The 15247-nt window shown below is 33.3% G+C and overlaps 2 protein-coding genes across 2 annotated transcripts in view; one reads left to right on the forward strand and one right to left on the reverse strand.

The window, feature by feature from the left end:
* The window catches only part of LOC131843600 (uncharacterized), a 40397-nt gene extending 36041 nt beyond the window's left edge, over window positions 1–4356 (forward strand). The window contains exons 9-14 of the mRNA XM_059192272.1: window positions 339–504; window positions 1063–1180; window positions 1277–1397; window positions 1606–1818; window positions 2284–2371; window positions 2469–4356. Coding sequence (XP_059048255.1) covers window positions 339–504; window positions 1063–1180; window positions 1277–1397; window positions 1606–1818; window positions 2284–2371; window positions 2469–3632 — 1870 coding nt within the window. The 3' untranslated portion in view covers window positions 3633–4356. The remainder of the gene's footprint in view (window positions 1–338; window positions 505–1062; window positions 1181–1276; window positions 1398–1605; window positions 1819–2283; window positions 2372–2468) is intronic.
* Window positions 4357–4407: 51 nt separating this feature from the next.
* Window positions 4408–14937, reverse strand: LOC131843599 (ruvB-like helicase 1). Its single transcript, XM_059192271.1, has 10 exons — window positions 14687–14937; window positions 14019–14147; window positions 10146–10320; window positions 9641–9843; window positions 6520–6688; window positions 6276–6367; window positions 6004–6110; window positions 5742–5844; window positions 5352–5443; window positions 4408–4948 (listed from the first exon to the last, which is right to left on the reverse strand). Exons 1-10 carry the CDS (start codon window positions 14825–14827, stop codon window positions 4789–4791), a joined length of 1371 nt encoding a protein of 456 aa, XP_059048254.1. The 5' UTR covers window positions 14828–14937; the 3' UTR covers window positions 4408–4788.
* Between the last annotated feature and the right edge of the window lie 310 nt (window positions 14938–15247).

A 15247-nucleotide genomic window follows, 5' to 3' on the forward strand; every position in this document is an offset into this window, starting at 1 on the left:
GAAAACACCCAGATCAATATACCATAAACATACTCATAAGTACCTAAAAACGTTTGTACCGTGGTATTAATAAAGTTTTCAACAAGCAATTTTCAATTCTTTCAAATTTTAATAACTGAAGTTCTCTAAAATATACCACATGTTGTGTCATGTACCTGATACTCTTGTTATGCACTACAAGTGCGATGTTCCTGGAAGATTAAAAGTACAATAATAATTTACTAGGACCACAGATAACATAATATTACATACTAGGACGAAAGTCTTCTGCCTAAAACGTAAGTCGAAAACATAAATCGAAACGAAACATAAGTCACTTTTTTGGATATTTTCGTAAGGTTCGTGGGCGCAGTGTCAGATCTAGTGTTGCCGTGGGCGGCGCCGTCACCCGAAGGCCGCTCGTTGTGCAACCACCGTCGTGCCTACAAGTTCTTCACGGATTCAGTCTCACCTAAATGCCACTTCCCTGCTTTTCCATGTACAAATTACGACACTTTCTTAGAGGTAAATATGAGTTTAATATAATGTCGATGTTATAAACTAAATCATAAGTTGTACTCACCATTTGACATAAAACTATAATGCTTCATGTAACTGTATAAACAGTTACATTCGTTTTAGTTCATTGTTTAGGATCAGAACGACAAAAAAACTAACAGCATACATGTCATATATACTGTTGTAGGTTTATTATTATACTCGTATGTATATGTATATAGGTAAATAGAAAATAGAAGAAAAATATTATATACGATCGATAGTCAAGAATTTGAAGTAGGTATAAACAAAACGTACAATAACAGAATTATACTTTTAAATACAAGCTTAGTATAAAAAATACATTTCTGATTAGCCAATACAGTGTACAACACATACACTGTCACCTTATTCCATTGTTTATTATATCACTACATGACAATCAATCTAACTACCATACAATAAACCTGATGAAAAAATTTGCCATCGACTAAAGCACTGTGACTGTACAAAACTATTCTGTAGTAGGTATATACGTCTCCACAATTTAACCAAATAATAACGGAACTTATTTGGACATGACAGGGTCGATGTTTCCCTTGCGACTCACAAAGGCGTTGCGGCAACATGGGCTACTACGCCGACCGATCACTCGGTCGCGGCCAACTGTACTTACTCACCAGGGAAGAGGAGCCTTTTTGTGGTGAATACATTATTATCACACCTAGTACCTTACACAATCAGAATTTGTTATTTTAACAGTGTGTATAAACATAATATAACTATATGTTGTTTATAGCCCACCAGTACTATGTGTCGGTGTGGGCGGGCAGCGAGACGGGCGAGAAGGTGAACTACGGCAGAGTGACGCTCACACTGCACGGAGACACGGGCCTCAATGAATCCTTCCCTATGACCAAGTACGTACAAATTACATTTCAACTCACGCTCATGCAGTGCATTATTTTACAAAAATGACATTAGTTATATAGTTTTTTTCATCTACTCTGTTAAGGAGCGGGATTTATCAAGTATTGATTCAACAAATTTCCTATATTTTAAAAGACAGTTTATTTACATTGTTTAGTTATATAGGTGTCCATATCCAATATTAACTTATTGTTACAGACGCGAGGAGAGAAGCGTAAGTGCTGGTGCCAACATGAGCGTGGGCGGTGCGGGGTCGCACGCTCGATTCACGCGTGTGTTGGTCCCGCACCCGGCGCTAGGAGTGCCACTACGTGCATCCCTACACTACGCCGCATACTCAGGGTGGCTCAGTGCCGGCGCTAACACCATTCTACTCGACAAACTGCTCATAGCTGACAGCTTCGCTAAGACGTAACTTACATATCATATTTCTTCTACTCAATATATGTATTCATAACTAACAACCCGCCCCGCCTTCTCACGGGCCAATTGTTGAAGTTCTTATTTTATTAAAACTAAGATATGAATATTTGAAACATAATTTAGAGAGATTCAATATTACCCCAACAAACAAACTCTCATCTTTTATAATATTAGTATAGATGATGGAATGGGGAATGATATTTCACCAGCGGTAAAAGTTTATACTGTTAATTTATCTAATTTTAATCATTAGGAGACTGTGTTGCGATTAAACTGATGAAGCCACTAATCCACATTATTAACAATACATTAATTCTCGTAGGAGGTAGGTTCTCTATTTATCCCAATATTGAACATAGTGATATAAATAGAACCTACTATTTTACAATTTCATTGTAATGTTAAAAACTTTGAATATTTTTTATTTTTTACAAAATGGCATTTTTATTACAGATCCTCATTCTGTAAAAAAGGGATGGTACTTCATTCTGATGAATCTATCGAACTACCGCTCTACCCTGGGGACTGCCAAATACAAGAAGTAAGGAACCATGTTACACATATTCAGTTATTTTCTATGGGTTATAAGAAATGCCTGTATATATAAATATATATATTTTTTTTTATTTTCGTTTAAGGACGTTGATACACCAAACGCGACAAGCAATGACAATACAATTCAAGATAATGTAACGAACAGACCATTAGTAGATCCTCTCGATAATGAGCTGCCGGAAGACACACCGCAGCGGCCTTTCGCACTCGTCGATACTTACGAATTCACCGGCGGAGCTGACAGTGGTCGCGCTTTCGGGATGACCAATACCAAAATAGCCGCGAGTGGACTTGTCGAAATCGCAGAACCAGTCTTAAAACCGCGACCTCGGAAAACACCACGACATAAAGCGGATTCACCCGACGATTTGCCTGAAATATCAGAACCTCTATTGAGAGCTACGCAACCTCCACGCCCGACTACTCAGCAGCCATTAAGAAAAGGAAAGAACTACGACATGTCTACGACGCCAACTTACGAAGCTATGTCGTGGAGCGATAAAACTGAGGAGGAATCCAGTTTCGCAGTTCAATTTTTACCGGCGCGATTGGCATCCTTTATTTCGAGGGCTGAAAGGTACGCTCGAGATACTCTCCTACCTTTGGTGTCAGCATACGCACCTCGATTGCCCATTTTCGGATCTAGAGAAGTTCCTAAACCAACTGCTAGGTATATACCTATGGACGATTTAAATGTTACAAGTTCGGTACCTGTACCAACTCCTACATTGGAAATGAAAATAGAGTCACTCCGAGCAGTAGGTCCACCTGGAGAAAAGAGAGACATGGAATCGCCTGAAGATCCAGATATTCCTGTTGTGATATCAACTACAACTACCACTACTACAACGACAACACCATCGACTACCACTGTGGAACTTCGGGCAGCACCTACAGAAATGTTGAAGGTGGTGAATGGACCCGCTGCGTCCACTAGCACGGCATTACCACCGATGGCTTTAAGAAGTGAAGGGCAGAAAATTGTGATAGTATACCCGAGCAACGCTAGAGATGAGCGAAAGATTCGATCGCATTCATATCCAGAGGAGCTTCAGTTTGAAGCGTTGTACCGTCACACAGCGTCGCCGTCCGAAGTGCGGGTGGATTTGCCTACATTTAGCCCGCCCACGTCAACTGCTGAGCCTAGTTCCACGTCACCCACACACACCGCTGATGCTAGATACATACCGGTATTATATCAAAAGCCTGATGATAAATTAACGGAATCTAATTCTTACCCCACATGAAAGACATTTTTTAGTTTTTATCGAATTTATATTTTGCATGGTGTAAATAATGCCAAGATGATGATTGTAAAGAAAAATTACAAATTACTAATGTAATTGTATACTATCTCTGTGATCTGTGTTGTAGTTACTTCTCCTACATCATTAAAATAATGTATAGTAGGAAATTTATTTTCCGCATCCATGCCGTCCAGTGTATAGATTGTAAGTCGTAACATTGGTATTTTTTTAAACTAATGTCATGTAAATAAATCTAGATTTTAATTGAATTTATAATAGGATAGAATTTTTTGTAAAATAAAATATTTATTACGTCATGTCCTTATTTATTTTTAAAACTTAAAATATTACTTTTTTGGCCATAAATCAACATTGCTTGGAATTGAACGGAATGCTCTGCATAATACAAAATTAGAAAATGATTACACAATCCAATTTAGATGAAAATAGAATTAGTTGTACCTAGTAATCATAAAGTTATATCCTAATCTAGGTACTTAGTGACAAAATTAATGTAAAATAAAAGTAAATGTGTAGACAATAACAACCGAGACTCGAGACTTAAAGTCTAAATTATCGTGCATCGCTCGAGGCATGACAGCATCTAAACCGGCTTTACAAATGGCACAAATTAATGCACGGTTCATGGAGTCGGCCAGCAGTGTCAAATCGTGTTTAATTTTAAGGTGGATTTAGACTAGAAGAACATAGACTAAGAATGTAGAATCAATAAAATATGAGGCAAAAACAAAATTATCATCGAATATATAATAAGCAACTACGTAGCAGATTTTCGCTTTGAATTGGTGATACCCAAATAATTCGACCGCCTCGTCTCAGCGATGACGTAACTGGTGGTCGCAGATAATGCATGTCATATCGTGATTTTAATTTTGAATGCAATAATCCACATATAAACTAAAATACCCTCCTAATATTTCCGAACCGATACAATATTGAAACCTTCAAAGGCCAACAACTCATTTGCTACCCTGGTATTGCAGGTGGGGGTGGGGGTACAATTAATACATCGCAATTGTTTAACAAAATAATAAAAATTCGTTCGCTGTAGTATAAGATCCACCTCAAGAAATAAAAAGTTTGATCAAAAGAGATCCGACCTGTAGAATCCTTTCTACCTGTGCACGTGACGTATCTACTTCATGTACTTGTCGGAGTGCTGCGTGAGGATGCGAGCTGAGGACTTAGCGTCGAGGAAGAGTTCGTGTACGGACTGCACGTGCGGTGGGCCCACGCGATTTGCGCCGGCCGCGCGGGCAGCCAGCGCCGCCGGCGACAGCAACTGCGCTGCGTACCTGCACGTAAACACGTTGCCGTTATATCCGTCATCATTATTAACATCCTCAACATAACCGAATCGAGATGGAATATTACATATAGAAAAGAAGCTAAAAAACTACACAAAAATACATCTATTCATGAAATTACAAAAATTAATTTTATTATAGAAAAAAAGTTCCATTACTACAAATTACATTATTGCGGCTATTAAATACTATAAAAGTAAAACTAAAACTATACACAATAAATCTGTTCAGGAAATATAATGTGACAAAAAAATTAAAAACGTTAAATTACTACAAATTCATCCTTTTTAAAAATATCAATGTATATTAATTTTATTTTTTATTTTATCACTTCATTAAGAAATCGTATAAGTAGATATATAGATATAGACCAACAGTTACGAGCGCTTACCTCAAAGTACTATTTGCGCCGATTTCTGAAAGAGCAGACAATGCTTCGTCTTCTATAGATATGCCTTCAGTCGACGCTCGTAATTTTAATATCTAAAAACAATAATCATTCTGATCTTCCTTACATAGTCAACAAATTTATAACAAAGAAGAAAAAGATTATTGGTGAGTTAGTAGTAGTCTTAAAAGTATCATGAAAAATTTGCCTCTGTTTATTAGATGTCCACTATTTATTAAAGTACACTAAAATAACGAATATACTAGTTATAACTTAATATTATTAATTATAACAATTTACAAATTTTGTAGTCATATGTGATCTATTATTCCGTATAAGATTTGGTTGGTAACCACTCATGGCTAAGATAATTTTATTGTAAAGAAAAGTTACCTGTAATAATTCCGACTTATTGTATGGTAATGTGCGGATAATTAATAGCCTATCCAAAAGATCTAACGGGATTCCATGTGGTGATACAATATCCTCAGTCCCTCTGAAAAAATAACAGACAAATGTACACATTCATATAAGTAATGATTGATATAAATGAAATTACAAAGCAAACCTGAGTTAGCAGTTATATTTAACATTAATTATTATACTACAACACATGAACATTACACAACAAAAAAATTAATATTCAGGTACACACCTTATTTGGCAGCGACCTCTGTTGGTTGCGAAAATAACTATTGGTGCTATAGCAGACTCCAAGGCACGATGTAAATATGTGAAAGTCTCGATATCCAACATGTGCACCTATAACATATGACAAAGCTTCAAACTATCAAAAGCTACAAGTAATAATTTTGTTTTTATGTAATTCAAAAATTCTTAAATCAACCACTTTTAAAAATATTATTGTATTAGTAGTAGTAGTACTATACAACAAAAATAAAATATTAATAGTATAATTCAACCAACCTCATCAATGAATAACACTCCAGGCACCAATTCTGCTATACCTTGATCTATGTATTTGTTTACAACTTTGTTAATTTCTTTTCTCAACTTATCTGAAACATACAGTAATGCTAAAAAATTTGACGCGAAATATCATAACGAGGGACAAAGTCTATCTTTTATCTACTTTTACTGCGACAAAGTTGCAGGTAACAGCTAGTAGGAAATAAAATTAAAATATAAAAGATAAAATAAATGGACCAACCTGTAATCTCTGTCTTCTTTGGCTTCATTAACTGGCCCATCATAGACATAATATCATGTCCACCCTGTGGTCTTGCATTGGCACAATCTAGATCATGCAGTGTTACATCTTGTACTACTTCTTTCTTCTTGTGAACATCACCTTTTGGCAATGGAACATACTCTTCGGCCTATAAAATATCCAATTATATTTAGTAATACCAGTGGCAATCCGTGAGGAACTAGCCATTATTATTGCTAAAAGTTGCATATAGATGGCGTGATTGGTATCGATGGAATTCTTCATAGTTTTGCAAACGTTTTAAAAAACAAAACTGTGTTTACAAAAATGTTTAATCAATTTTTAAAAAGTTATATATACATGTTAAAATGAAATAATGCGTTTAGAAAAGTAATTTTCATATATTTACTCATTTTGTTATTTTCCAGTACTTAATTAATTTAATCAGTGCTAATACGGGGCTCAATGTTTTCAAAATGCTTTCATAGATGGCATTGTTGTCATTTGTATCGGCCTAATTAAATGTCTTTTTTATATTTTCCAATAATAAGCACTTAATATATCATTATTGTAAATTAAACATATAAAAAAATTTTAAGTAAATTAAAAATAGCCGAACAAGCAAGTAATACTATTTCCAATAATACTTATGTATGAAGTGTTGTCATATTAAAAATAAATACATGTATTATCGATTTTTTTGAATAATCGATAACAGGATTTTATTACAGCGCATTATTCGATGATGCTTTTAATGAGTCGTTGTGAACAGTAAATTTTCATTATTTTGTATTATAGCAGTGTTCCGTTTCAAAGAACGGAATATAGTAGTACATTATTAGTGTCGTTGGTTATTTACATTTGTACTAAAAATCGATTACATAATAATTTAAAATATCGAGTACGAATCGTAGTTGTCTTTGAATACTGGCAAGATTAAAATAGTATTTAAAAAAAAGAGAGAAATCGACCCTAACTCGAATACCATAAAGTTGATTTTCCTTTCTCATTAATATCATAGCAGTTTGTTTTTAACTTGCGTATGACTCTGTGGTATGATGTTTAACGTGTATTGTTATTGTACGGTGCATACATTTCAAAAATTATATTTTAATGTAGGTACATACATTTCTTTCATACATTTCATACATTTAAAAAATGAACTTTTTATGTAGGTACATACATTTCATACATGTCAAAAATTATCTTTTAATGTAGGTACATTCATTTCTTTCATACATTTCAAAAATGAACTTTTTATGTAGGTACATACATTTCTTTCATACATTTCAAAAATTATATTTTAATGTAGGTTCATACATTTCTTTCATACATTTCATACATGTCAAAAATTATCTTTTAATGTAGGTACATACATTTCTTTCATACATTTCATACATGTCAAAAATTATCTTTTAATGTAGGTACATACATTTCTTTCATACATCAAAGATATTATTATTGTAGATATCGAAAGTTATGTATACAAGTAATTCTGAATATTATCAAGTTCAAAATAAGCACACATTACTGGCTTAGATAATAGACTAATATTACTTGTAATAAAAACATTTGTGACACCCATATGTATACATATTACATAGTAAGTACTTACGCCCGTGCCGTGAGACTCATCTAAGCGTACAGCGCATGCGCGTCGTGCGGTAACCGCACCGACGGACCAATAGGAGCGCGCCTCTCGCGCATCCAGAAAGTTCGCGACTAATGGACGGTATAGTAGTAAAGCAATGAGTGTTCCAGTGACATCATTATAATATTTTCTCGTTAAGTTTTATTGTAATATACATAATTTCGTACTAAGTAACGTGTTCCCCCGTTACACATTTCTAACGTGTAACGGGCGTGAAAGCGAGACAAACAGACAGAGTTACTTTAGCATTTATAATATTTGTAAGAATATCGCTATTAAAAATAGGGGTTGGTGAAAGACGGGCCAAAATTTAGGCGTGTATGTAACATTATAAATAAATAAAAAATTGTCCATAATACAAAAAAAAAAATTCAGGGTAGGCCACCCCTATGACTTAGGGGTATAAAAAATAGATAACAACCCTACCTCAGACCTAGCAAGTATACATATCAAATTTCATCAAAATGTGGGAGAAATATGGCAACTAACACTGTGATACGAAGTTTATATATAAGGTATAGCGGAATTCTCATTAGGGAAAAGAGGGGTACATCGTAGAATACATGAGGTATATACCAGTAAATTCATTGTAGCTAAAACCAGTCTCTTACACATAACGATTGAAATGAAAAATCATATAGCCCGATGTTGATACGTACGAGTATAAACGTATCAAAATCGGGCTATACGTATAGCGCAGACGCGTTACAACATATCTTCGTCGAGAGAAAAAAATAGGCATGGAATGTAGAATAAACTATAACATAATATATACATTGGCACATAAGCCATATCTGCAGGGTATCGGCTAACGATATTATACCTACACATTTACATTGAATCTTGAATCGTCCCTAATGAGGTACACGATACAGTTACCTACACCTACATATCTTGTATATACCTATCTTTGCAAAACAGATGTCATGTAGACTGAATTGACTGCCATCTATTTTCGTGCTTTGTTACTAAGCACCCACTAGTAATCCGAACTGCTTCAGATCTAGAGACATCTAGCGGCTACGGCGGCGAAATAAAATAGCCCGAAGAATAGCCCGAGTTAGGAAGGAACCATTTTCTTGTATGGGATGGGGTATCTGTATGTAATATTATGTTATCTGTGGTAATACTGAGGCGAGAGATGGAGTTTGCCTGTCAACATGACTATTGTTAGTAACACAGAATTTTGTAATCTAATACACATATGAACAAATAATATAAATATATTATTTGTTCATATGTGTAAAGGTCATCATTTCCTAAAATATTTCCGGGAACAAGAATTGAATTTTGTCGGTAACACACACCTAACACCCTAAGTGTTTTAGGCATCTATAGGGTACTTAATCATTTACCATCAGATGTCATAGCCTGTAATTTCACTGATAAATCACTCTTTAAACTAAGCTCATTACAAAGAGGTAATTATATATATACTTTATTGCTTCCAAAAACCAACAATAATCATACCTCAAGGTCAAACTCTGTGGCAAATGTGTCACTCCTGCCTTGTCTTTTCACTGCACCAGAATTGGCTTCAATGTAAATAACATCCCCAACTTCCACCTTCTCCTTCTGCAGAGATTCATATATAGTGGGATCCAACTTCAACTGTTTTGTACCCTTTGCAGTTTTAAGGCCAATAATAACATGGGATACAGTTTTTCCATACCCTGAAAAACAATAAAAAATAATTAATATAAAAATTATAAGTGTCGTAGTACATTTGACATTGGTTCTCTGGTGGAAATATGCTATAGTGAAATTATACAGCTAAAGGAATAGAAGAATAAATGTAATATGTGGTCTAAACAACAAAATATGTTTGGTATTATTTAGTACAGGTTTACAACTATATTATGTATACAATGAATAATATAATAAGTATACAGTAATAAAATAAGTGTTATTTACAATATATGTATGTGTATGGTAGATACTTTGCTTTTAATGTATATTAAATACAAAACAATACCTCCAGCTGGATTCTCTGTTTCAACAGGTGTGAGTTCCGTAACTTCACCCTCATATACTTCCTTGGTCTCTCGGATTCGCAAACCAATAGCACGGCGGAAATTCTCCATTAATACTTCTGTTTTCTTTATTTCCGTACTATACACTTCACTGCCAACCATGGGGCAAAATGGTACCTAACAAATATTTTGTTAATTACTATTAGTTCCCTACATATTTTATCGAGAATATTTCTTATTTCAATAACAGTATTACTTAAGAGGCCTTTCACATTTTTTGGCCTAAAAGCAGTGTCTTTGGGGTTCTGGTTCTAAGAAATTAAGAGTCGGATATACATTTTGATTCCTGAATTATATAGATAGATATCTAATCTTAAAAACAACATCTTTGAAATGTTAATTTTCTCTTTGTTAGTCTTCCTAATTTCTAAAATAGTTTATTCAAAAACGCTAAATGACAGAAGTTTGGGGTCGTCGTTCATTAATAAACAACCATAAATTGATATGATATTTGTACTAAAACTTGATAATTACTTTATAAATTGAGACAGCATCGTCCTTTTTTTCATTTTCAACTTAAATATCTAAAAAATTGATCATAATGAAACCCGAAATTTCAACAAAACTTTGCCATAATCATTTCTAATTTTCTCATAAATACAACGAAATTTTTGCATAAAAAAAACATAATAATAAAGTTAATATACTTGTAAATTAGAAATATGAAAAAAATATATAAGTTTCTAAGAAAAAAATAAACAATAATAATAATTTAAAGTTGTATAAATTCCGTTGCGCCAAAAGTAAATTCTCAGTGCTGCGCTAGCGCTCGTCGAGGTAGGACCTATGCTATTTTTTACAACACCGCTAAGATAAGACATTCGTCAGTGAACATTAGTATAGAGCGACTAAACCATTTTGATAATTTAAGTAATATTTAATTAATTTTGCTAATATATACTTATTTCTACGAATATTAATTTAAAGTTGTTGTTAAATATATATATACATATATATATATGTAATAATAATATTTATTTTAGCATGCCAAGACAAAAGTACAGTTATGCTACAAATAAAACCTACCTACCCTGCTGGACTATGAAAAGCACAAGAGCATGGTATTTCGTCACACTAATGGCAATTAATTGTTAAAATTAAAAAAGAGAACATGTTAGTATTTTTAAAAATAACGCTTATCTGAGAGAAAAATGTAAACCAATTTTACTCTATGTTTATTTTGTAGTTTTTTTCTAAATTAAAATAGGGTTATTGTTCATAAAAATACCATTATTATTTTTACGTACATTTGTCTTGTGTTATATAGTGTATATCATCTAGTATGCAATGTGGATTGTAAATAAATTACCAAATTATATATAAATTATATTCCTTAATGTTTAGAGATATTTTATCCAATTTTATTTTATTTTACACAATACAGATATTTCTAAATTGCAGCTATTCTGTTATTATACTCGTTGGACTTTCATTACTGTACAGTTATGTCAAATAATTATGCGTGTTTGGGTGAAAAGTCAACAACATTATAAATGTTTTTATTTAGAGACTAGCTTTACGCTCGGCTTCGCCCGCGTGAATATGGGATATATAGGTTATCGCGCGTTTAAAGATCCGTGTACAGTATTGGGACGTTATATATAAACCTTCCTCTTGAGTCTATCTATTCTGTCTATTAAATAACAACGAATCAAAATCTGCGTAGTTTTTTAAGATCAAAACATACATAGATCTATTACATGTGTAGATGATATTTTAACCGGAAATTGAAGCCGTTAAAATGGTATTGGCAGATCAGTTGGAATCATCGGTATTCTTGGTATATAAGCTGGTTGCCCAGCTAACGTACCGGTTATAATGGTCTACAATTAAATTGTCTTTCAATTCTTTAGTAAGCAATATATCCAATGGGACGCATTGCACATGTTCGGCGGGCTTAAATTTCATGACTGGATCATGCTTTTGAGAAATTCCTTCCTCAAGTTTGAGCATTTAGTGTGGGAAATCACTATCTGTGCTTCCATAAAAATGAGCTCTCAAATTTGTCAGTAGTTTTAAACTTTCAATTAAAGTCCATAAGGGAGACGATGTTAATGACACAGAGAGTCTTTCAGAAATCTCCAGCAAAAGTATAAAAGTAATCCCGCCAATGAGAGCAGAGGTGTTTCTAAGGTCTTTTAAGGTTCTGTCCAAAATCTCTATAGCTCATGGTGATTTCATTACATATAATCAATGAGGCGTCTTATAATAATTTATAAAAAGGTTTGACATTAACAATTAATTATTTATCAAGAATCAAGAATCGGCCAACCAAGAACGAGAAGCTGCAATATCAGCCAATATCATGCGGCGACGTCAATGATGCAGGAACAGCAATGATAGCAGTTGAAGCTTTTTTTTTACAACTTAGAATGGCAAACAAGCTGACGGCTCTCCTGATGGAAAGGGGTAACCGTCGCCTATATACATGAGCAGTACCTGCCATGTTCATATCAGCACATTGTTTCCCTCATGCGTTGCCATTCCTGAAAACTCGGGTGTTATTCCCCTGTACCTTGTAAATTCACTACCATATATATACACAGGTAGTCTATATAGATAGATATACATATACACAGATAGTATACCCTGAGAAAGGTCATAGACTACTTTATAGTGCGAAAAAAGTATTGTAAGGGATTAAAAGCGGAGATGAAAGGTTGTATAAAAGTATCGTCATTGTTTAATTGAAACAAAGAAACTTTTTTAGGTTATAATCTAAATATATTTCCTTTATTTGGTCAATTTCATTATACCACGCTGACGAAGTCGCGGACACACCTAATATACATATAAGGATGGGACCTTTAAATCAAAACAAAGCCTTGAAAACACAACTATTATATATAAATAAAATAATTATTTGCTAAGTATAATATTTAGAACAAGTGAATATGGCAATAATATATCCGACTCTTATAATAAATTATATTGTATCTATTAATAAATAAACTGAATTAATATGTAAGAAGAATTAATTAGTAAATTTATGTTATAGTAATTTCATCTTCCTGTCCTTATCCCAATTATTTGTTACTCATATTACTTAAGGTTTTGGCTTTTAGTTGTACAATCAGCCAGCATCCTGACATCAACCCTCTAGGAATAATATAATAAAAATATATGGTCATTATTAGCACTTTGATAATTAAGATAAATAACGTTATTTAAAAAAATCCAATAAGTAGTCTCAGTTAAGTAGAAACATATCACATTATTAATTAAAATATTACAAGGATCAAAATGGTTCATACTAAATCCACACCGATTGAGCTACACGGTTATTTGCGTCTGTGTGCGTGTATTGCTGTGTGTGTGCGTAAATCCATGCGATTAAACCTAAAGTTGAGTGGCATCATTTTGTAATAGTCCTCTTAATATGTACACATGTTATATGGGAATCAATTATTTTAACAGTTTATTATTTTTACAATACACCATTTACTTCTTCATTGTCACCACATACAGAGTTCTTCTAAATTCTATCTAATCTTATATGTGTATAATAAATTGCAATCCTCTGGGAATGTTTGTGATTATGTATTTTTTTATAACATAATAACATATGGATAGTTCTGCTAAACTAAAAGGAGTATTATTTAATCAATAATAATATGTACATTCAACCATTCTGAGGTTATGTATAAGTCACATTATTAATAACTTAATATTTTCTATTTCTATTTATACTTTATTGCACTATTAAAACTGTGTTAATGCCATTTCATTCTCGAGCAGCTTACAATTGAGAAGGAATCTATTCTATGTTAATATTATATAGTAAATTGATATTCATATTTATAATGAAAACTTACCTTGTTGCCTAATTCCTGGGCAATTGCTAATGCAATAGCTGTTTTGCCTGTACCTGGTGGACCTGCCAGCAGCAAGGCGCGGCCGGCCATTTTTTTACTTCTAATCATATCCACTACTACACCGGCAGCCTGCGACATTATGAAATTATTACATTTAATTACTGCATAATAGTGACTTGACCAACAACTGTGGCACATGTAATAAGACCATTTCCTGTAGTAAAATTATTATAAATAGTATATATAATAGTAAATATATTTGAAATTAGACCTTCAGAAATGTAATAATAACCTTAAGTCTGATGATCACAAATTTGATTCTGGCGCGATACAGTATTTTCTACCGATATTGTGTTTATAAAAAACTTAAGTATCCAAATTCATATAAATTACATTTCTATCAGTAGTCTATGTCTAGTACCCATAGTACAAGCTTTGCTTATTTTGGGACTAGCTGGTGCTGTATAAATAGTCCTTGTATAATAGGCCGTGTTATTATCATAACATGAATGTATGAAATTGTAAGTTACACACAATAGTTTAAGGTTATAATCTAAATGCTATTGAAACAGTAGAACATCGTGTTATGAGCAGTTAATCGTTAGCCGAATCATACATTTAATTATATGCTAGCTATTTTGAAGAGCACTACAATTTCATATACATACTTCTCTTGCTGTTTCTTGGCCCACGAGACCGGCTGCCATTTGAATAGGAATTCCATTTTCATCCAGCCCTAAACCTTTTATGTGGCTATGAGCGGAAATTCTTTGTGTCTTCGCTGTACTTTTAACCTCCTCTATTTTCATCTTAAGAAAATTGTATTTGTTTTAGCAAAGCAGTATAATTTATCGACAAAACAAGAAAACTGATAGGTAACGAACGAATGAAAATCAACGAGGAGAAAGAAAATAATACAAATAATGAATGAATGAAGGAAACAAATGAACCCATCAATGACGTAATGAACGAATATTCCAAGAATAGGAATGAAATGGAGCAGCTCTTTCAAATGTTACCAGATTTTAATATTAATTGTACCCATTTACTATCAAAATTAATTCCGTATATACGTAAGATATATTTTTGTTCCTTGTATATCCGCAATCAGTAAATACACTATAATCGAATTGGTTGGTAAATGACAATGATGCCTCCGTCGTTATGTCAAGACATCAAGAACTGTGGTCTACTTAACCAACTCCGGTATTACTATCCTTTTCAGGCGT

Source organism: Achroia grisella, unplaced genomic scaffold (genome assembly GCF_030625045.1).
Source record: "Achroia grisella isolate CSIRO2021 unplaced genomic scaffold, CSIRO_AGI_Agris_v1 utg327, whole genome shotgun sequence".
Taxonomy (NCBI): domain Eukaryota; kingdom Metazoa; phylum Arthropoda; class Insecta; order Lepidoptera; family Pyralidae; genus Achroia; species Achroia grisella.